The sequence below is a fragment of the Piliocolobus tephrosceles genome, chromosome 21 (genome assembly GCF_002776525.5).
Source record: "Piliocolobus tephrosceles isolate RC106 chromosome 21, ASM277652v3, whole genome shotgun sequence".
NCBI lineage: Eukaryota > Metazoa > Chordata > Mammalia > Primates > Cercopithecidae > Piliocolobus > Piliocolobus tephrosceles.
In genome coordinates this window covers 24,360,988-24,384,357 of record NC_045454.1, presented here as the reverse complement: position 1 = coordinate 24,384,357, position 23,370 = coordinate 24,360,988, and the positions used below count along the sequence as shown (strand labels likewise).

At 45.2% G+C, this 23,370-nt stretch overlaps 2 protein-coding genes across 4 annotated transcripts in view; one reads left to right on the top strand and one right to left on the bottom strand.

Moving 5' to 3' along the window:
• TDRD12 (tudor domain containing 12) overlaps window positions 1-2,686 on the top strand; it is a 101,621-nt gene extending 98,935 nt beyond the window's left edge. The window contains exon 33 of one of the 3 annotated variants that reach the window (XM_031934815.1): window positions 260-2,686. In XM_031934815.1, coding sequence (XP_031790675.1) covers window positions 260-354 — 95 coding nt within the window. In that variant the 3' untranslated portion in view covers window positions 355-2,686. The remainder of the gene's footprint in view (window positions 1-259) is intronic. The other 2 variants (XM_023229066.1, XM_023229067.1) reach the window with 2 other exon arrangements.
• An 868-nt stretch (window positions 2,687-3,554) lies between these two features.
• The window catches only part of SLC7A9 (solute carrier family 7 member 9), a 42,164-nt gene continuing 22,348 nt past the window's right edge, over window positions 3,555-23,370 (bottom strand). Inside the window, exons 10-13 of the mRNA XM_023229065.1 lie at window positions 17,064-17,160; window positions 15,302-15,451; window positions 6,060-6,234; window positions 3,555-3,733 (exon numbers count right to left, since the gene is read on the bottom strand). Coding sequence (XP_023084833.1) covers window positions 3,669-3,733; window positions 6,060-6,234; window positions 15,302-15,451; window positions 17,064-17,160 — 487 coding nt within the window. The 3' untranslated portion in view covers window positions 3,555-3,668. The remainder of the gene's footprint in view (window positions 3,734-6,059; window positions 6,235-15,301; window positions 15,452-17,063; window positions 17,161-23,370) is intronic.

Sequence of the window (23,370 nt, the reverse complement as noted above, 5' to 3'; positions counted from 1 at the left end):
GAGTATTTTTCAACCCTTGGTGATAAACACACCTTTTGATAACACACTACAGATATTCTTCCTAGAAGAATAAATTATTTGTAAGCAGACCAATTTGACCTGCTCATTTCTTACCTAAAATAATGAAAATATAAAATAAGATACATAGAACTGGAATCCAAGGCATTTTTTTCTGCAATGACCCAAATAATGGGGGGAAATAAAGGTTTGCTGTTTGGTCTACACTTCACTTACTTGTGATAATATGTTATTCCTTTAGTAGTGACTTCTAAAAGCCTGCCGTGCGCAGCGGCAGAGGTGGCTGAAGACAGCAGCAGCAGCACTCCAGAGGATGGCGGCAGTGAGAGCGAGTGATGTCCTCAAGAGCGGCTGGAAGATGTGGAACAAAAATGGATATTGCCATGTGACTTCAAAGTTAAGAAAACAGTCAGTCATAACCAAATCTTTCTTTCTTTCTTTCTTTTTTTTTTTTTTTTTTGAGACAGTCTTGTTCTGACGGCCAGGCTAGAGTGCAGTGCCACGATCCTGGCTCACTGCAACCTCCGCCTCACAGGCTCAAGCAATTCTCCTGCCTCAGCCTCCCGAGTAGCTGGGATTACAGGCGTGCGCCACTGTGCCTGGCTAATTTTTGTATTTTTAGTAGAGACGGTTTCACCATGTTGGACAGGCTGTTCTCGAACTCCTGACCTCAGGTAATCCTCCCACCTCAGCCTCCCAAAGTGCTGGGATTACAGGCATGAGCCATCACACCCGGCCAACCAAATCTTTCCTTACCTCAAGGATAAATGATTACTGTCATCTTGTGGTGCTGGACTTGGTAACGGTGAGAAATTCTTCATTGACTTAAAAATAGACTGATAACAAGACCATCAAAGGAGGGTGGACACAGAGAAACGGCACATGTGGTCTGATCCTGCTGGCTTGTCTGTCCTGTCCGCGCCTCTCGCCGCTCACCCTGGCAGAGCAGACGTGCATCTGGGTGGTGACATGCACTGTCTGGAGTCAGTCTGTTCATTGTTTTTTCACCTAGACCTCTGTTTGATGCATTGCTACAAACCTGATCTTATACATGTAAATTGAGGTTTCTAATATAAATTGAGGTTTCACATTTATACTCAGCAATGTTGAACCAGCCCTTTCAACCATGAGATAGTGGGATTTAACATAACCATCTGTGTGAATTGATAGTGTTGGCGTTCTTGGATAGTGACAGCTCCTCAGAGTGAGTTGACTTCTGATGAAGAGAGAGTCCAAGGATAGAAATCGGATTGCTCAGTAAGACCCAGGGCTTTCCGGGGTGAAGCTGCTCGTTCTAAACAATCCCTTGGACCTGCAGGGTCCTGAGCAAATGGCACAAAAGTTGCTTTTTAGTGGAAACTCACAAGGGCCTATGGGGTGCCCAGAGGTGACCTCTGAACACCTACACGTGGTGAGCCCTGCAGACATTCGCCGCCCCATCCGCGTGTGGCTGCAGCACCAGGCCACCAGGTTTAGGGGAGGAGTGTATGTAGTCATGGCCACGCCCAGGGGCTGGCTGGCTTTCGTGCTTTGGGTTTGTTGAGTGAAACAGCGAGAAAGGTGAGCTGTTGGGAAGTTAAAAGTCCCGTGCACTCAGTGTCTGTTTCTCAACTTCGCCTCGGAATGGAAGAGAATTTGGATAGAACGTGAGTGTTGTGTGGCGGCCCCAAGATCATTATTGTTTTTTTTGCTTCAGAAAGTGCCGATCCCAGGCTTATGTATGTCTCCGCAGAAGCCACTGCTTGAACTAGAGGCGGACTTTGTCATCAAGCTGTCCTGTGAGCGGGTCTGGGTCACACTCTGTCTCAGTTTTCTCATCTGTAAAATGAGACAGCCCCTCATTGTGTGGCCTGGCCTTGTCTCAGGGAGCGCCCACCGAGGGCTGCTGCGTGGGGCAGTCTTTCTGCCCAGTGGCTCCGTGATGGGGGCTCAGAGCCCTGGCCTCCCCTGGGAGGACACGCTGTGCAGCCAGGACAGCTGCTGGGAGTGTGCCCAGGTCACTGCTGTGACCTTCGCAGGATGACTGGCAGGTATCAAATCGGCCCATAAAGTAAGATGGTGATTTTCCTTTTTCGTAGCTAAATTGGGCAGGCTCTTGGGAAGTAGAAAGTTCTGGTGTTTTTGCTGGCAAAGGTTTTGACTGTGGAGCTCTTCTAACACCCATATCAGTGTCCATTTCTCTGCATGTGGCTGCTGCCCTGTTGGTGGAGGTCTGGGGGCAGAGACCAGGCCACCGTCCAGTGGCTCCCATGCGCACCAGCTGCCTGCTGTTTACACCCGGGTGCGCCGAGTCTCTTTAGTACAACATAGCAAATGATAGTATCTAGTGACATTGTGTTTCCTGTGCACGTGTGAAAATGCAGGGAGGACAGCTGCGTGCTTAGATCTGTTTCTTTTTTCAGACATTCAAACGTTCTAATATCTGAATCTCTTAACATTTTATGGGATGTCGGATGCTGATTATGTGAACAATTCGTAATTGGTTTTCTGTACTGCTATGAATATGTCTGATTTCAAGTTTTGGGCAAATATCTAAAATGCAAGGTGAAAGTGCCTTTGTCTCTATGCTTCTAAAATCGCTCATACTTAGTTGTGGTATGGCTGTCTTTTGCAGCATATCATCAATAAAATTTCAGTGTTTTCACAGAAATGTTGCTTTTTACATATGTTAAACAGTACTTTCCCTGAATGCCAAACACAAAATAAAACTTTACTCACCACACTTTCTGGTTTGACTAAAACGCCCGTGAAGGCTGCTGGGGAGCCAGCAATGCTGACTGGCAACACAGGCGACCCTCGTGATGAGCACACTAGCTGTGGAGAGTTCTGGACGGAGGCTCAGCTCTTGCCATGTGCCCTGGCATATACATGCCACGCACATCACGGGTTCAGCACAGGGGTACCAGTACTTTTAGGGTAGGGGAGAGTGGGTGATAAACATTTATACTTTAATATTTTTATATATTTATTTAGAGTTGGGGGTCTCTGTCATCCAAGCTGGAGTGCAGTACATGATGATGGCTCACTTACACCCTCAACTCAACTCCCAGGCTCAGGTCATCCTCCCACCTCATCCTCTTGAGTAGCTGGAACTACAGGAGTGCACCACCATGCCTGGCTAATTTTTTAATGTTTTTTGTAGAGACATGATTTTGCCGTGTTGCCCAGGCTGGTCTTGAACTCCTGGACTCAAGTGATCTATCCGCCTTGGCCTCCCAAAGTGCTGAGATTATAGGCGTGAGCCCGCACCTGGCCAGTAATTTACTGTTGTTTAAATCAAAGCAAAAATGACATCCATTTTATATAAAAGAAGAGCCCTTATTGACATTGAGTTTAAAGAACACCTTTCATTTAAGTAAGTGTGATGTGCCCTTTGTTAAATAGTTGCCACTGTAATGGTGGCTTTTATTCAGCCCTTCCCTAAGCGTCTGCCTTCTGTTAGGTGGCATCTCACCTGACACCAACTTTAGCAAACACTTGCCACTTCTCCTTTCTGGAACCCCCACCCAGAGAACTAGGAATATCTAAAAATAATATTTTAAACATCTGAGTATATTTTATTTATAAGAAAAAAATCAGGAAGAAATAACCACAAATACTGCTTAAGAAAATAAATTCAGCTTTGACTTGACTACAAGAGATGGAGCTTGTTACTCAGGGTCTTCCTCCGGTGGGACCACTTCCATTAGCATCTGAAGGTACATGGTAATCGGCTCTGAAATAAGAGTCAAAAATGAGTGCAGTTAGACCGAAATTCAGAAGCTCCACTGGAGTTGTGGGTGAGGGTGACGTTGTTCTCAGTCTTTGGTGATGTGTCACCTAGACCCTGTGCTCAGGGTTTGGCCAGCTTTCCTGCCTTCTGGTTGGATTTCACGCTTTCCTGGTTTGTTTCTTCTCCCAAAATTGCAGGAATGGAAATAAAAACCTCCTAGGACTGTCTGGAGGGGCGACTGCACTGTCCAGTTGAGACAAGCTGAACAGGAGAAACAGGCAGGCTCTTAATCACATTCACTTAATAAATCTTAACTGGCTGTTACAGGCTGCTGCAGCCAGAGTTAAATTGCACACAGCCCAGTTCCTCTCGTCAAGGAGCTCCTGGGAGAGGGACAGGGACAGGAAGACCAGGAAATGGATCGCCTCACCGCCCCATGAGGGTGCCCAGAAAGTCTTAAAGGCTCTTAGAAATGGGGTTTCCTGCAGTTGAATCTGTTGTGTAGGATAAAACACTGTGAATATAATATAGACTTTTTGTTTTTTTGTTTTGAGACGGAGTCTCCCTCTGTCGCCCAGGCTGGAGTGCGGTGGCGCGATCTCGGCTCACTGCAAGCTCCGCCTCCCGGGTTCACGCCATTCTCCTGCCTCAGCCTCCTGAGTAGCTGGGACTACAGGCGCCCGCCACCACGCCCGGCTAATGTTTTGTATTTTTAGTGGAGACGGGGTTTCACTGTGTTAGCCAGGATGGTCTCGATCTTATGACCTCGTGATCTGCCCCCTCAGCCTCCCAAAGTGCTGGGATTACAGGTGTGAGCCACCGCACCCGGCCCTATATGAACTTTTTTTAAAGGTGTAATTCAGTCTCTTTTGATGTATTTTGACACAAGTGCTTTCTTTTCAGAAGTGAAAGTGGCTAATGTAGCTAAACTTTTAAACAACAACAGTCCTGAAATTGATGAGGGTCAGGACCGCTGAAAGAGTGAGCCCTGTGCCCTTGGCAGTAGACGGCTTGGGCCCCGGCCCAGTTCCCCAGGCCAAGACCATGACTTTTTGGGTGTCTTTGTGATGCTGCTAGACCTCTTAGATGATGTCTGCATATCAGGCAAAGGAGAATGGTGTTTCGGGATGAGGCGCACGATGGTGGGAATATGCCTAACACTACTGAACCTTGCACTGAGAAGTGGCTGAGACAGTAACGTTTGTGTGTCTTTTGCAATTAAAAAGAAAATGGGGCCGGGTGCAGTGGCTCATGCCTGTAATCCCTGCACTTTGGGAGGCTGAAGTGGGTGGATCACCTGAGGTCAGGAGTTCAAGACCAGCCTGACCAACATGATGAAACCCTGACTCTACTAAAAACACAAAACAACAACAACAAAATTAGCCAGGTGTGGTGGCAGGTGCCTGTAATCCCAGCTACTCAGGAAGCTGAGGCAGGAGAATCTCTTGAACCTGGGAGGCGAAGGTTGCAGTGAGCCAAGATCGTGCCAGTGCACTCCAGCCTGGACAACAAGAGCGAAACTCCGTCTCAAAGAAAATGGGCGGGCGCAGTGGCTCACATCTGTAATCCCAGCACTTTGGGAGGCCGAGGCGGGTGGATCACCTGAGGTCAGGAGTTCGAGACCAGCCTGGCCAACATGACGAAACCTCCTCTCTACTAAAAATACAAAAATTAGCCGTGCGTGGCTACTCAGGAGGCTGAGGCACGAGAATCGCTTGAACCCAGGAGGTGAAGGCTGCAGTGAGCTGAGAACGCACCACTGCACTCCAGCCTGGGCAACAGAGTGAGACTGTCTCAAAAAAAGAAAAACGGCCAGGTACAGTGGCTTAGGCTGGTAATCTCAGCACTTTGGAAAGCCAAGGTGGGAGGATCATTTGAGCCGAGGAGTTCAAGACCAGTCTGGGCCACCTAGCAAGACCCCTTATGTACAAAAAATAAAAACATTAGCCAGGTGTAGTGTGTGCCTGTGATCCAGGCTACTTGGGAGGCCCAGGTGGGAGGATGACTTGAGCCCGGGAGTTCAAGGCTGCAGTGAGCTATGGCCATGCCACTGCACTTTAGCCTGGGCAACAGAGCAAGACTGTGTCTCCAAAAAGAAAAGAAAATGGTGCTTTCCCTTCCTACTTATTATAGTAATTGACGGGAACAAAATAACCAAGGGTGGACCCAGAGGTGTCCAGTGAGGGCGTGGGCATGTGTCCTCCTGGGACGAGGGAGATCTGCCAGCAGGGTAAGACACTGTGACAGAGGTCTTGGAGTCAGGACAGGTGAGGATGCCGTGCCTGCCTGCACCTCACAGAAGCCAGGCGGCCCTTCTGTTGGTACTTACTTGATATTTTCTGAGCCCATCCAAACTTGTAGTGGACAAACAGGAAGTAAAATATAAGGCCGCTTAATATAAACAGCACACAGTAGAGGTACTCCCATGCGGGCTTGCTGATGATTGGAGCCAGAATCAAAAACACAGAGATGAATGTCACCAAGACAGGGATGACTATGGGCACCTGGAGGTGAAAAATGGGTCACAGTGTGGTCATGGGTACTCATTTTCTTTTTGAAATTTTTCATTATTAGAAAAACCAATTTTTATAAAAAGAGCGTGAACTCCATGTACCCCCTCCTCCAATTTCAGTAATTTTAATGTAATTTTGCCCATCTTATTTTATCCATACCTTTTAAAAAAATTTACTTTTTAAAAAATTTTTTGGCCGGGCGTGGTTGCTCACACCTGTAATCCCAGCGCTTTGGGAGGCCAAGGCTGGTGGGTCCCTTGAGGTCAGGAGTTCAAGACCACCCTGCTAACATGATGAAACCCCGTCTTTACCAAAAACAAAAATTAGCCAGGCGTGGTGATGGGTGCCTGTAATCCCGCTACTCAGGAGGCTGAGGCAGGAGAAACGCTTGACCCCAGGAGGTGGAGGCTGCAGTGAGCTGAGATCGCGCCATTACATTGTAGCCTGGGCCACAGGAGGGAAACGCCATCTCAAAAAAGAAAAAAAAAAGATAAACTGTTTAATGTTTTAGCATCCACTGATGATCGTCACCTTCATTATTTCATCAGGGTTTGCAAAATGGTGATTTTTCTAATTTGTCATTTCTTCCTCAATTATCTGAAATGCTATATGAAGTACTTCAACTTTCTGGTTATTCTGAATTGCAGTTCGTACAGGAACGGCAGGATCAGTGCTCTGTTCTATGTGTTTTCAGCATGATAAGTTGGGCCCCTGAGACCTCCAAAGGCAACTCAAACCTGTGCGTTTTTCTATACGTGGTGAGTATCAATCCATTGTAGTCATTGTTCACGTTGTTCAGAAGGTCCTGTGCGGGACAGCAGGAGCCCTTCACACTGCCCTGGGCCCTGGGGGTGGGACGCCAGTGCTCTTCAAAAGCCTCTCTGTGGCCGGGCGCGGTGGCTCAAGCTTGTAATCCCAGCACTTTGGGAGGCCGAGACGGGTGGATCACGAGGTCAGGAGGTCAAGACCATCCTGGCTAACACGGTGAAACCCCGTCTCTACTAAAAAACACAAAAAGCTAGCTGGTCGAGCTTGCTGGTGCCTGTAGTCCCAGCTACTTGGGAGGCTGAGGCAGGAGAATGGCGTAAACCCTGGAGGCGGAGCTTGCAGTGAGCTGAGATCCGGCCACTGCACTCCAGCCCAGGCGACAGAGCGAGACTCTTTGTCTCAAAAAAAAAAAAAAAGTCTCTTTGTTTTCTGGGTGACAAGAAGTGCCAGACCTGGGTTTTCATCCATCTCTCCAGAGGCAGACCTGGGTTTTCATTCATCTCTCCAGAGGCAGACCTGGGTTTTCATTCATCTCTCCAGACAGCTTTATTTCCTTTTAGCAGGAAATGGCATTTAAAGACCATCACCTGGAGGCTGGGGGCAGTGGCTCACTCCTGTAATCCCAGCACTTTGGGAGGCCGAGGCGGGCAGATCACTTGAGTTTAGGAGTTCGAGACCAGCCTGGCCAACATGGTGAAACCCCCGTCTCTACTAAAAATACAAAAATTAACTGGGCTTGGTGGCAGATGCCTGTAATCCCAGCAACTTGGGAAGCTGAAGCAGGAGAGTCGCTTGAACTCGGGAGGTGGAGGCTGCAGTGAGCCAAGAATGTGCCACTGCACTCCAGCCCAGGTGACAGAGTGTGAGACTCTGTCAATCAATCAATCAATCAATCAATTACATACATACATACATACATACCATAAGTGGGTGACTGGAGTACTCATTACCCTTTTACATTGCATTTTTCCTTTGACTGTGTTTTTTTCTTTGTTTGTTTTGTTCTGTTTTTTTTTTCTCCCAAGACAGAGTCTCACTCCGTACCCCAGGCTGGAGTGCGGTGGCGTGATCTTGGCTCACTGCAACCTCTGCCTCTTGGGTTCAAACAATTGTCCTGCCTCAGCCCCCAATTAGCTGGGATTACAGGTGTGTGCTAACAAGCCCAGCTAATTTTCGTATTTTTAGTAGAGACATGGTTTCACCACGTTGGCCAGGCTGGTCTCGAACTCCAGACCTCAAATGATCTGCATGCCTTGGCCTCCCAAAGCGCTGGGATTACAGGCATGAGCCAACCACACCCAGCCCCTGAATTAAACTTTTAATTAATGGATTTTCTAGTCTTCAGCTGCCTTTGCATAGGCTGGACCTAGTCATGATATATGATCTTTTTAGCGTAACTGGGTTCTGTTTGTTAATATTTTATTTTAGATTTTTTATATCATTATTCCTGAGATTGGTCAGTGTATTTCCCTTTTTTGTATGTTACCTTTGTAAGGTTTGGTGTCAATGTTATAGTCTAAAAATAATTTGAAAAATCAATAAAATCAATAGCTAACCTTAAAAAGGAGAAAGCACAAACACAAATAAAAAATAAAAATGGACAATTAATCTTTACAACATGTTATGTTCTAAAGATTAATATAAATCATAAGACTATTTTGTACAACTCTATGCAGATAAATTTGAATACCTAGAAGAAACGGACAATTTTCTAGGAAAATGTAATTTCCTAAAACTGATCTTACTTGCATTAGAATCACGAGGAAATTCTAAAAATCGGACAATTCCAGTATTGCTTAATTTATTCCAGCGCATTGAAAAAAGGAGGAAAACTTTCAAAAAGTCTGATTATTACTCACTCATTCATTCATTTCTGCTTTTTCTAACACCTTAAGTTTTTTTCTGCTTATTAGTTCCTTCTCTTCTCTTTTGGTTTTCTGTTGTTCTTTATCTTGCTTTTGAAGTTGTCTATTTAATTTGTTTTCATTTTTATTGATATATTTAATGTAATGGAACTTTCTCAAAGCACTATTTAAGCTGTGTTCATAGATTATATGTCCTGTCATCATTACTGCTATTTCTAGGAATTTGTGTACTTTTGTGTGTACAGGCTGGAGTGCAGTGGCATGATCTCGGCTCACTGCAACCTCTGCCTCCCAGGTTCAAGTGATTCTCCAGCCTCAGCCTCCCAAGTAGCTGGGACTACAGGCGCCTGCCACCACGCCTGGCTAATTTTTTGTATTTTTAGTAGAGAGGGGGTTTCACCATGTTAGCCAGGATGGTCTCAATCTCCTGACCTCGTGATCCGCCTGCCTCGGCCTCCCAAAGTGCTGGGATTACAGGCGTGAGCCACTGTGCCCGGCCAGAATTTATGTGCTTTTATGTTCTATTTCTATTAATATTTCCTCTTAGACCCAAAAGTTTAACTTTTTTCTTTTATCAATTTCCTGTTTTGTTTCATTATAGACAGAGAATGTTGTTGGCTTTTTGTTTGTTTTGATTTCTGGGGTTTTCTTTTTGAAATATCAAGGTTTTCTTCATGGCATTAAAAGCTGTCAGTTTTCAGACAGGTCCCATTTGCACCTGAAAAAGATACTCGCTGTTGTTGGGGTTCAGGGCTTGATAAAACCTCTAAGATCTGTCTTGCTATATTTTAGATCTCCAGGCACTTTTACCAGTGCTGTGTCCAGATCTGTCTTGGCTTGAAGGAGGTGTTTTCCAGTCACCTGTCATTAACGTGTTTCTCCCTCCCTGGATTTCCTGCAGTTTCTGCTTCGTAAAGATGGCTGCTCTATGGTTTGGTGAATAGGTTTTCAAAACTTCTCTCTTCATTGTGAGATTTTAACATTTAGCATGGCCTGTCTTTGTCTTAAGTAATGCTTTGGGCCTGAGCACTTGTCTGATAAGATCACAGCCCCTGTTTTTCTGTGTATTCATTTGCTTGATACTTCTCTGCCTATCCTTTTAATTTTTCACAGCTTTGAAGATACACCTGAAAAATCTTTTACTCTCAGTGGCTGATGTAAGTCCAGTTTAAACTGAGTAAGCCCGTTTATTCATATAATGATAAGTCTGGTCTCCATTCTCTTGTGTTGTTTTATCTTTCTGTATACAAGCATCCTCTACTCACTGTCAGTCTTGTGTCCTTGAAGAGTGATGTTCTGTGGGAGAACTCCCCAGGCCTGTGTCCCTTCTTTTAAATTCACCATAGGAAACCTCAAATTTCCTGCCAGGTGCGGTGGCTCACACTTGTAATCCCAGTACTTTGGGAGGCCAAGGCAGGCAGATAACTTGAGCCCAGGAATTCAAGAGCTGCCTGGCCCACGTGGCGAAACCCCATCTCCACAAAAAATACAAAAATTAGTCAGGTGTGGTGGCACACACCTGTGGTCCCAGCTATTTGGGAGGCTGAGGTGGGAGGATCGCTTGAGCCTGGGAGGCACGGTTGCAGTGAGTTGTAATCACACCACTGCACTCCAGCCTAGGCGACAGACAAGACTCCATCTCAAAAAAAAAAAAAAAAAGAAAGAAAAGAAACCTCAAATTCCCAACCAAAACACAGTAAATGCACATATAAATAACATGTTACCCAACACAGATTACATTACATGGTAAACTGAGTTTAAAATAATTTTTGGTGACCAAGCAGTTAACATGGCTGTTGACCAATGACTGCCTTTAATGCAATAACATGGTCTCACAAGATATGAGACGCTCACACCTCACGCTGTCAGTACGCCTACATGTGACTGTCAGTATGCCTACACATGATTTTGACGTGTGTTGAATTTGGAATGTAACTTGAAACTTTTATCACACATTTTATTAAAAGTTTATACTACATTTTGGGGATTCAAATACTAATTTTTCCATGTAACTATCAGCTGGAAATGAGTGCATTTAGAGATTCATGGATTCTATAGTTTAGGGTGTTAAAAGCTAATAAGCAAAAACTAGCAATGACAAAAAATCCTAATAAGCAGTCTACAAGAAAACATCAACCAGGAAGATACTCTGAGGGGTCCTCCTGTACAAGGCTTTATAGCTAGGGTCTTTTACAGTATGGTCTGTTTTGTTCCCTCATCCTTTGTTTAAATGTTAAATGTTAAATTTTAATTATTTCATGTATTCTAAGCACACCTCCTCTTTTTTCTAATGTGTCTTTTGGGTAGGTATGAAGGATATGTTTTTGTTCTGAGAGTTACTATAACTATTATAGCGAATATAACTAATAATATCTTTTAAAGGGGACTAAGGGTATTATTATATAAGGATATATTCTGTATAGTATATGTGTATATTATATAAGAATATAATAGGCATGATATATACATATATTTAATGCTATATATTATATGTGTGTTGTATATGTTATATATTATGTATATATACATATATGTGTACATAATACATATATGTGTTATTTATGCCTATAATATATACATATATAACATATACATATATAATATATCCTTATATAATACCCTTAGTCCACTTTTAAAGATATTTTATATATATATACTTATATATATAATTTCTATGTATAACAGACATGTAACTATACACATATACATACATATGTATATATATACATGTACACAATATATACATATATCTATCATACACGTATTACCTATATTTTACATTATACACACATATAGTACACAAATATATGTATATATTATATATAATACCCTTAGTCCCCTTTTAAAGATATGAATTAACTGAGCCTATAATACCCTTAGTTTCTTCTTTTTTTAGACATTATGTATAATAAGCAGTAATGAAGTTAGCTAGGTGTTCTCTTCCTCCCAGCATCTAATTTAAAGTGGCTTCCTTACTGGCAGCTTGTCTGGCATACTTTCCTCAGTTGGCATATACTTTTTCCACGTGCTTTCTCTCATCCATGTTTTTGTACGACATTGCCAGTGCATAATAGTGGCATACACTTCTGTCTCCTTTATCTCTCATCATGAATCTTAGTTCTATAATTTGATATATTCACCTTTGCCAGTGACTTTTTGGTTTCTGAAGCTCATTCTCTGGGTGATTCCTCAAGGTCTCATGTAACTGGCCAGGCGCGGTGGCTCGCGCCTGTAATCCCAGCACTTTTGGAAGGCTGAGGTGGGTGGATCACAAAGTCAGGAGTTTGAGACAAGCGTGACCAACATGGTGAAACCCCCATCTCTACTAAAAATATAAAAATTAGCCAGGTGTGGTGGCACATGCCTATAATCCCAGCTACTTAGGAGGCTGACGCAGGAGAATCTCTTGAACCCAGGAGGCAGAGGTTACAGTGAGCCAAGTTTGCGCCACTGCACTCCAGCCTGGATGACAGAGTGAGACTCCGTCTTTAAAAAAAAAAAAAAAAAAAAGTCTCGTGTAAGGATATTTGCCTTGAGCTCTTTCATACTGGTAACTGTAGACTTTATTCTGCAAGATCAGTTTGGCTGGATATAAAAATTTGGCTTGGCCGGGCGCAGTGGCTCAAGCCTGTAATCCCAGCACTTTGGGAGGCCAAGATGGGCAGATCACAAGGTCAGGAGATCGAGACCATCCTGGCTAACACGGTGAAACCCCGTCTCTACTAAAAAATACAAAAAATTAGCTGGGCGTGGTGGTGGGCGCCTGTAGTCCCAGCTACTCGGGAGGCTGAGGCAGGAGAATGGCGTGAACCCGGGAGGCGGAGCTTGCAGTGAGCCAAGATTGCGCCACTGCACTCCAGCCTGGGTGCCAGAGCGAGACTCTGTCTCAAAAAAAAAAAAAAAAAAAATTTTTGGCTTACATTTTCCTCCTTTGAGTAGTTTAAATATGTTGCTCCACTCTCTTGTGGCATGAAGTGTTGGTGATGAAAAATTTGAGGCCAGAATTATTTGCTTTCCTTTATAAGTGAATTGCAGATGCGGGTGGGAACAGGAAAAGGGGAGTGGATGCCCAAAGCATTTTTTTAAAGCTCTGTAATTTTATCAGCATATATTTTTGCTGCCAATTTTAGCTCAAATTTTCCAGTTACATTGTATGCCTTTCAATATGTTGGTTCAAGATCCACCCTCCACTTTTCCTCCCACCCCAGGAAACATTTCTTGAATTATAGATTTTGGGCATCTGTTACTTACATTTGCTTCTTCAGAGACTCCAATTATACATTCCCCACCTGCCCCACCCCTAGTTTTCTTCTGTCCCCTTGTTTTCTCTCAAACCCTTTCTGTTTCTGTCTGATATTTGTTTTCTTCCTTTTGGCCCTCGGTTTCCTAGCATGTTTCTTTGCTCTGATTTTTCTTTTCTTTTTTTCTTTGAGACAGGGTCCCTCTCTGTTGCCCAGGCTGGAGTGCAGTGGCACGATCTTGGCTCACTGAAGCCTTGACCTCCTGGGCTCAAGCAGTCCTCCCATCTCAGCCTCCCAAATAGCTGGGACTATAGGCATGCACCAGCACACCCAGCTATTTTTTGTAGAGACAGGGTCTTGCTGTTGCCCAAGCTGGTCTTGAACTCCTGGGCTCTAGTGATCTTCCTCCCTTGGCCTCCCAAAGTACTGGGATTACAGGTGTGAGCCACCACACTCAGCCTCTGTGTTCCTTCTTTTCCTTCTTGCCCACTCTTTATTTCTGAAATGACTTTTTTTCCCTAAAATGATGTTTTGAAGTGCTAATGGGACGTGGCCTCTCTGTGGAGCCCCTTCCCAGTTGAGAGATTTGTATCCACAGGCTCCAGCTCCTTGACCCTGATATGCTTCCATGTTCCGTGTCCTTTCTCTCCCAGCAGTTGTTTCTCTTGCTGTTGTCTTCAGTGATCCTTACCCTTCTGGAAAGGAGTTTTTGTGGGGAGTTTCTGGGATCCTCAAGGGCTTCAGCCACTGCAGCCCTGCTCCCCCACCTCCCCTGCGGGTCCTCTGATCTTCCCACTGAGAACCTCTCTCCAGGGGTGCCCTCTCTCCTGGGAACACGTGTGGCTGGAGGCTAGTGGGGCGTTCATTTAAGAGTCTGGAGTTGGTGGTGAGACCTCGTTTCCTTGATTTGTGCTGACAATGTTGGCTGAAGGGTTTTTCCTTTGGTATCCTAAAGGCTCTGTCTGTTTCTATGAGGGATTTTGTGCAGATTACAAGTCTATGCTACCGTCATGATTTTTGCCTGCAATGACTTAACCAAGGTGGATCTGCAAGGCTCCAGGTAGGCTGTGCCATAGATCAGCTGATGCCAGACACTTGTCCATAGTCAAGACACAGGGCCAGAAAGACCACTGGACGTATCTCTGAAAACAAAGTCCTAAAGCTAAAGACATTGTCCTTGTTCTCGTCCTAGCTACTAAGCGCTCAGCTTACCTTTTTCTTATGTCTGTTATCATAAGAATTAAATAGCAGTTGTTTTTTTTTTTTTTTAAGCCCCTTAACATAACAACAATAAAATTTGACTTCATCCTTATTGGTATATAGATCCATGCCAGCCATGCAGGGAGTGGGAGGGAGCCCAAAACAGATGGCAGGAATAGACTCTGAGTGGTTGCTTGCACAGCAATGGGTCTGGGGCTAGAGTTCAGAAGTTCCCATCAGTCTATGAAAGGAGGCCAGGCGTGGTGGCTCACACCTGTAACCCCAGGACTTTGGGAAGCCGAGGTGGGAGGATCGCTTGAGCCCAGGAGTTTGTGACCAGCCTAGGCAACACAGTGAGACCCTGTCTCTAAACAAAAAAAATAAAACAAGAAAAATCTATGAAATATATGTGTGAGAGATATCAGAACTGGGCTGGGTGCAGTAGCTGACACCTTTAATCCCAGCACTTTGGAGGCCAAGGCAGTCAGATCACTTGAGGTCAGGAGTTCGAGACCAGCCTGGCCAACATGGTAAAACCCTGCCTCTACTCAAAATACAAAAATTAGCCGGGCGTGGTGGCAGATACCTGTAATCCCAGCTACTTGGGAAGCTGAAGCAGGAGAGTCGCTTGAACCTGGGAGGTGGAGGCTGCAGTGAGCCAAGAATGTGCCACTGCACTCCAGCCCAGGCGACAGAGTGAGACTCTGTCTCAAAAAAACAAAAAAAAAACGAGAGAGGTGGACCTCTTTGGTTACGGAGACAGGCCACAGGTATTCATGATGACTTAATAAAATGAATAATAAGGTGGGTAACTGGATCATAAACTATGCTATGAAGAGTAAACTCCACTCTAAAATATGATATTTTAAAAGAGTCAAGTCAGATTAGAACTAGAAGCCATGCCCCTAGCATTTGAAAGAGTTACCTCTATCTAATTCATTAAAAAATCCAAAGCCACTTGTGACTCTGGGGCTGCAAGCTTACCTTGATAGGCCTTTCCAGCTCTTTCCTGGTAAATCTCATCACGATGAGTCCTAGAATCGTCAGGCCATAAAAGAGCCATGCGGCAAAGCTGAAATAATTAACTAACGAGTTTATGTCACCAGGGATGATATAAATCGTTGCTATGATACCCTAATAGAAAGAAGAATGGATTCGTACGTCATTACTACAACAAAACACTGTTCTCCTGTCACAGAAGCCCGAAGAAGTTTTTCTTGTGGAAAAAACACTTTAGCATGAAAGGAACTTCCTAGGCATTCCTTGATAGTTCGGGTTAAAGCTGACTTTGGCTGTGATAGCTCTTCTCTATGAAGCCTGCAGAAAAGACCTGGGAAATGTCTGAATCTTTGAAGTTGCAATTTTAAGCAAGGGAGAAAGTATTAGGTTGGTGCAAAAGTAATTACGGTTGTTTTGTTTTGTTTTTTGAGACGGAGTCTCACTCTGTCACCCAGGCTTGAGTGCAGTGGTGCAATCTCGGCTCACTGCAGCTCCCACCTCCTGGGTTCAAGAGATTCTCCTGTCTCAGCCTCCTGAGTAGCTGGGATTATAGGCAGGCACCACCATGCCCGGCTAATTCTTGTATTTTTAGTGAGATGGGGTTTTGCCGTGTTGACCAGGCTGTTCTCGAACTCCTGACCTCAGGTGATCTACCTGCCTCGGCCTCCCAAAGTACTGGGATTATAGGCGTGAGCCACCATGCCTGGCCAGTAATTACAGTTTTTAATGGCAAAAACCGCAATTACTTTTGCACCAACCTAATATGTATGCGTGTTATACCAGCTTCATAATTACAAATTTTCCTCAAAGAGAGTTTTCTAATGTGGGCCGGGGCCCTGGATTAGAAGCTCAGGTCTAGTCTCAGCCTGTGTTAGTTGCGTGGCCCTGGACTGGTATTTCCTGGGTGTGTTTTCAGAATGATAGAGAGTAGTGCTTCTCCTCTGGGGGAAGGGGTGTAGACCACCCCTGGGGCTAGAAATATGGATGGTTTATCATGCCCAGAACAGTTGCACAAAACAAGGACCATGCACCACAGAGAAGCTCCCATCAGAAGATGTCAAAGGGGTGGCCAGGCGCGGTGGCTCACGCCTATAATCCCAGCAGTTTGGGAGGCTGAGGTGAGCCGATCACTTGAGGCCAGGAGTTCGAGACCAGCCTGGCCAGCATAGTGAAACCCCATCTCTACTAAAAGTACAAAAACAAGCCGGGCGTGATGGCAGGCCCCTTTAATCCCAGCTACTTGGGAGGCTGAGGCAGGAGAATCATTTGCACCTGGGAGGCGGAGGATGCAGTGAGCCAAGATCGTGCCACTGTACTCCAGCCCGGGTGACAGAGCAAGACTGTCCAAAAAAAAACAAAAACCAGTCAAAGGGCATTTACTGCATAAGGATCCAGTGACTTCTCAATCATTAGAGCATAATGAGAGGCTGCTGTCAGTAACCACCCGGGAAAATGTCCTACCCTCTTTCCCTGTAAGCTAGTAGGCTTTTATCTAGTTTGTTACCAGCAACTCAGCACAGACAAAGGCACACAGAAGCATTGAGGGCACTCACTGTCTTTCGTGGATAAATTCAGACAAAGGAGCAGACGTTGGGTACACTGTTTGACATGTCTTGGGATTCTTTCTATATCTATTTCATGGCAAGGAATAAGGGCATCTGGGTCATTTGGAAGCCACCAGGCTTAGCACCCCGCGGATGGAGTGTCCCCGCCTTGAAGATAGGCTGTTAGCGGGATTCGTACTCACGTGGAAGATGATAGCAGGGGCTGGAGTGAGGCGCTTGACGCTGATGTAAGAAAGCACTTTGAGCATGTGGCCCTCCCGGCCCGCCACATAAATGAGTCTGGAAAATAACGACATGGGAATCCGCTGACCAGAGTGCAGACAGTCTCCAGGGCCACCGAGGACGTGTGTTCTGGGGTCCACTAAGGAGCCCTCGGAAGGCTCGTGAAGGGAGCTGAGCGGGGACCTGGGCTTCAGATGAGGGTCTGTCTTTGGGAGAGGAGTGGGTTTTGGCAGAGTGAGTGAGGAGGTTAAACACACTGAGAGACTAGGTATGTTGGCTCATGCCTCTAATCCCAACATCTTGGGAGGCCAAGGCGGGAGGCTCACTTCAGCCCAGGAGTTGGAGACCAGCCTGGCAACACAGTGGGATCCTATCTCTACAAATAACTTTAAAAATTTTTTACATTTACTATTTCTTTGTGTTGAGAACATTCAAAATCCTCCCCTAGCTATCCGAAGCTACATATTAATATTAATGTGAGCTCTAGCCACCCTGCAGTGTGTAGAACACTAGAACCTATTCCTCCTGTCTAGCTGTAATTTTGTATCCTTCAGCACGGCTCTCCCTATCTCCCCTTCCCCCTACCCTTTTTAGCCTCTGGTATCCTCTGGCTAACCAGAATTTCTTGAAAAAGTTACCATAATTAAAAATTTGGGCCAGGCACGGTGGCTCACTTCTGTAATCCCAGCACTTTGGGAGACTGTGGTGGGGGGATCACCTGAGGTCAGGAGTTGGAGACCAGCCTGGCCAACATGGTGAAACCCTGTCTCTACTAAAAATACAAAAAATTAGCTGGGCATAGTGGTGCACACCTGTAGTCCCAGCTACTCAGGGGGCTGAGGCAGGAGAATCGCTGGAACCTGGGAGGCAGAGGTTGTGGTAAGCTGAGATCGCACCATTGCAGCTAAGATCACACCACTGCACTCCAGACTCCAGCCTGGACGACAAAGTGAGACTCCACCTCAAAAAAAAAAAAAAAAAAAAGGCCAGGTGTAATGACCCACGCCTTAATCCCAGCACTTTGGGAGGCTGAGGCAGGTGGATCACGAGGTTAGGAGTTCGAGACCAGCCTGGCCATCATGGTGAAACCCCATCTCTACTAAAAATACAAAAAATTAGCCGGGCATGGTGGTGGGCACCTGTACTCCTAGCTACTCAGGAGGCTGAGGCAGTAGAATCGCTTGAAGTGGGGAGCCGGAGGTTGCAGTGAGCCGAGATTATGCCACTGTACTCCAGCCTGGGTGATACAGTGAGACTCCATCTCAAAAAAAAAAAAAAAAAAAAGAGGAGAAGATATAAAAAACAGGAGCCTAGGCTGGGCATGGTGGCTCTCGCCTATAATCCCAGCATTTTGAGAGGCCGAGACAGGTGGACTGCTTGAGGTCAGGAGGTCAAGACCAGCGTAACCAACATGGGGAAACCCCGTCTTTACTAAAAATACAAAAATTAGCTGGGTGTGGTGGCGGGCACCTGTAACCCCAGCTACTCCATAGGCTGAGGCAGGAGAATCACTTGAACCTGGGAAGCAGAGGTTGCAGTGAGCCGAGATCGCACCATTGCACTCCAGACTCCAGCCTGGGCAACAGAATGAGACTCTGTCTCAAACAAAAAAAACAAAACAAAAACCCCAGGAGCCCTTGAAACATAGCAGACAAAAATTGGCAAATCCAATTTGAGCGCAAGATTTGAACATTACAAGTTACAGTCTTGAGGATCACATAAAAATCTAGATATAATTGTGGGATACACATTGTCTTCAAGACCATAGGAAACATAAAAATATCTGAGCCACGAAGGGCATTTTCAAACTTCTAAAGAATTGAGGCCACGCACAGTGGCTCACGCCTGTAATCCCAAGACTTCAGGAGGCCGAGGCAGGTGGATCACTTGAGGTCAGGAGTTCAAGACCAGCCTGGCCAACATGGTGAAACCTTGTCTCTACTAAAAATACAAAAATTAGGTGTGGTGGCGGGTGCCTGTAATCCCAGCTACTTGGGAGGCTGAGGCAGGAGAATCGCTTGAACCCAGGAGGCGGAGGTTGCAGTGAGCCGAGATCATGCCACTGCACTCCAGCCTGGACAACAGAGCGAGACTTTCTCAAAAAGATAAATAAATAAAAACAATTGATATCGGGCCAGCCACTGTGGCTTACGCCTGTAATCCCAGCACTTTGGGAGGTTGAAGTGAGAGGATTGCTTGAGGCCGGGAGTTTGACACCAGCCTGGGCAGCATAGTAAGACCTCACATCTACAAAAACCTTAATATTAGCCATGCATGGTGGCACGTGCCTGTGGTCCCAGCTACTTGAGAGGCTGAGGTGGGAGGATCACTTAAGCACAGGAGTCTGAGGCTGCAGTGGGCCATGATTGCGCCACCACACTCCAGCCTGGGCGACAGTGAGACCCTGTCTCCAAACAACAACAACCAACAAAAACCGCAAACCAAGACTTGATATCATAAAGGTCACATACTCTACAGTGCAATAAAATCGGAAGTCAATACAAATGCCACAAAGACCCATCTATTTACAACGACATAGCTTAACTTTGAATTGATATGAACTTGATATTAATTCCCAAAACAAGTGAAACCCGGAGGATGGGAGTTGATAAAAGGAAGGGGGATTTAGACTCAAGGTGAATACTGTCAAAGATTTTTGTCAGTCCTCCAGAAATTAATATACAAATTCCATGCAATCAGAGCGCAAGCAGGACTTTTGGAACTTTTGGACAAAATCATTGTAAGTGCATAGGGAATGCTAAACAGGCAAGAAGTCTGACATGGGAGCACTAGACCTGCCAGATTTTACATGACCAAAGCTATAAATTTTTTTTTTTTTTTTTTTTTTTGAGTGACGGGGTCTCACTCTGTTGCCTAGGCTGGAGTGCAATGGTGCAATCTTGGCTCACTGCAACCTCTGCCCCACCAGGTTCAAGTGATTCTCCTGCCTCAGTCTCCCAAGTAGCTGGGATTATAGGCGCCCACCACCACATCCGGCTAATTTTTGTACTTTATGAGACAGGGTTTCACCATGTTGGCCAGGCTGGTCTTGAATTCCTGACTTCAAGTGATCCGCCCACTTTGGCCTTCCAAAGTGCTGGGATTACAGGTGTGAGCCACCACGCCTGGCCCGTGTCATTCTATTTAGATGAAACGTCAAGCAAAAGCAAAATTATAGAGACAGAAGCAGCTTAGTGGTTGCCTGGGGCTGCCGGTAAAAGCAGGGATTAATTAGGCAATGGGAAACCTTTTTGGGGTGACGGAAATGATCTAGAATTGGATTGTGATGTTTGCACAGCCTTATAAATCTATGAAAATAATTGAGTTGTACAGTTACAAAGGGTGAGTTTTATGATATTTATACCTTAATTAGAACTGTTAAAATTGTATTTGTGTATACTAGCAGCAAGCTATCAGAAACTGAAAATTAAGCAACTTTTTTTTTAACAATACCATTTAGAATAGTATGAAAAATGAAATTCTTTGGAATAAATTTGACAAAAGATGCGCAACAACTGCATACCAAAAACTATTCAAAAAACACTTTTTTACAAAAAATTAAGCCGGGCACGGTGACTCACACCTATAATCCCAACACTGGGAGGCCGAGGCAGGTGGATCACTTGAGGCCAGGAGTTCGAGTTCGAGACCAGCCTGGGCAACATGGTGAAACCCCATCTCTACCAAAAATACAAAAATTAGCCAGGTGTGATGGTGTATACCTGTAACCCCAGCTACTTGGAAGGCTGAGGCATGAAGATCGCTTGAACCTGGGAGGCAGAAGTTTCAGTGAGTTGGGATTGTGTCACTGCACTCCAGCCTGGGTGACAAAGCAAGATCCTGTCTCAAAAAAAAAAAAAAGGCCAGGCGCGGTGGCTCATGCCTGTAATCCCAGCACTTTGGGAGGCCGAGGCGGGCAGATCACGAGGTCAGGAGATCGAGACCATCTGGCTAACGCAGTGAAACCGCATCTCTACTAAAAATACAAAAAATTAGCCTGCATGGTGGCAGGCGCCTGTAGTGCCAGCTACTCGGGAGGCTGAGGCAGGAGGATGGCGTGAACCCAGGGGATGGAGCTTGCAGTGAGCTGAGATTGTGCCACTGCTTTCCACCCTGGATGACAGAGCGAAGAGCGAGACTCCATCTCAAAACAACAACAACAAAAAAAAACACCACCACACCAACAAAAAGTTGTTTAAAAAAACATTAAAGACCTAAATAAACAGTCCACCCATAGATTGGAAGACTCAGCGTTTTTTTTTTTTTTTTTTTTTTTTTTGGAGACAAGGACTCACTTTGTCTCCCAGGCTGGAGTGCAGTGGTGCAATCTCAGCTCACTCAGCCTTGCCCTCCTGGGCTCACGTGATCCTCCCACCTCAGTCTCCTGAGTAGCTGGGACCACAGGCATGTGCCACCATGCCTGGCAAAGTTTATTGTATATTTTGTAGAGATGGGGTCTCACTGTGTTGTCTAGGCTGGTCTCTAACTCTTGGGCTCAAGCAGTACTCCCCCTCAGCCTCCCAAAGTGCTTTGATTACAGGTTGAGCCACCGTACCCATGCTGGAAGACTCAGTACTTTTAAGACAGCAGGGTCTTCTCCCGGTTGATCTATAGATTCAACACAGTCCTGATCAAAATCCCAACAGCTTTACTGTAGAAACAGGCAAGCTGATTTTATATTCATATGCAAGTGGGAAAGCTGGCGGAATGAAATTGGACCCTTATCTCACCCCTTAGACAAGAAATCTACTCAAAATGGATGTAAGACTTGAAACTGTAAAATTCCTAGGAGAAAACGGGGCAGCTCTGTGACATTGGTCTGGACAATGAGTTTTTTTTTTTTTTTTTCTTTTGAGATGGAGTCTCACTCTGTTGCCCAGGCTGGAGTGCACTGGTACGATCTCAGCTCACTGCACCTTCCGCCTGCCAAGTTCAAGCGATTCTCCTACCTCAGCCTCCTGAATAGCTGGGATTACAGGCATCTAGCACCATGCCCCACTAATTTTTGTATTTTTAGTAGAGATGGGGTTTCACCATGTTGGCCAGATTGGTCTCGAACTCCTGACCTCAAGTGATCCACCTACCTCGGCCTCCCAAAGTGCTGGGATTACAGGCGTGAGCCACTGCACCTGGCCTTGGGTATATATTTGAATGAATTGAAATTGTATGTGAGATACCTGCACTCCGAGGTACCTCTGGGTATATATTTGAATGAATTGAAATCCACATGTCAGGTGTCCGCACTCCCATGTTCATTACAACGTTATTCACCACAGCCAAGACACTTGTGTCCATCAACAGATGAATGAATAAAAATAATGTTACAGATACACAATGGAATACTATTCCGACTCTAAAGAGAATGGAATTGTGCCATTTTTTGACAACAGAGATGACTCCAGAGAACATTATGCCAAGTGAAATAAGCCAGACACAGAAAGACAAATATCCCGTGACCTCCCTTATATATTATGGAGTCCTAATTAGGGAAAATTAGTCAGGCTGGTGGGACCAAGGGAAAGCCAGAAGAGAGAAAGCAGGTAAGCTCCAAGCCTGTCTTTCTTCATGGTCCAGGACACACAGCCCTGCACAAATAACACGATCTTCCTGTGCGCAGTGATCGCCAGACCCTCAGCCAATAGAAAAATGCAAGTTAGCTCACTGCAACCTTGGCATTAACGGTACTGCACGTACCCCTGTCCAGCACACAGCACAAGCACCATCCTATGAAATCCTCAGCAAGCTTTTGTCTCTTTGCAGTCAGCTCCTCTCTCGCTGACCTGCCCATTGCACCCTTGCAATGTATTTTCCTGCTTTCTCTAATAACTGGCCTTTCCTGACCTACAGCTGTCTTGGTAAATTCTTCTTATCCCTGTGCCACCAGCCCAGATAGTTGTAATGACCAGCGACATACGTGAAATCTAAAAATTGAAACACAGCAAGAGAGAGTAGAATGCTGGTTACCAGAGTCTGAAGGAAGAGGGGCCTGGGATGGCAAAAGCGGCAATGTTGGTCAAAGGCTGCAGAGTTTCAGTATGATGGGAGGAATTAGCTCTGGTGATTTAATGCACAGCAACGTGACTGTTGTTAATAACAGTGTATATTTCAAAATGGCTACTGGATTTTAAATGTTCTCATTGCAAAGAAATAAGTATGTGAGGTGATACATGTTAATTAGCCTGATTTGCTCATTCCACAATGTTTACATGTATTGAAACATCACACTCTACCACATACATATACACAATTATTGTTATTATTTTTTAG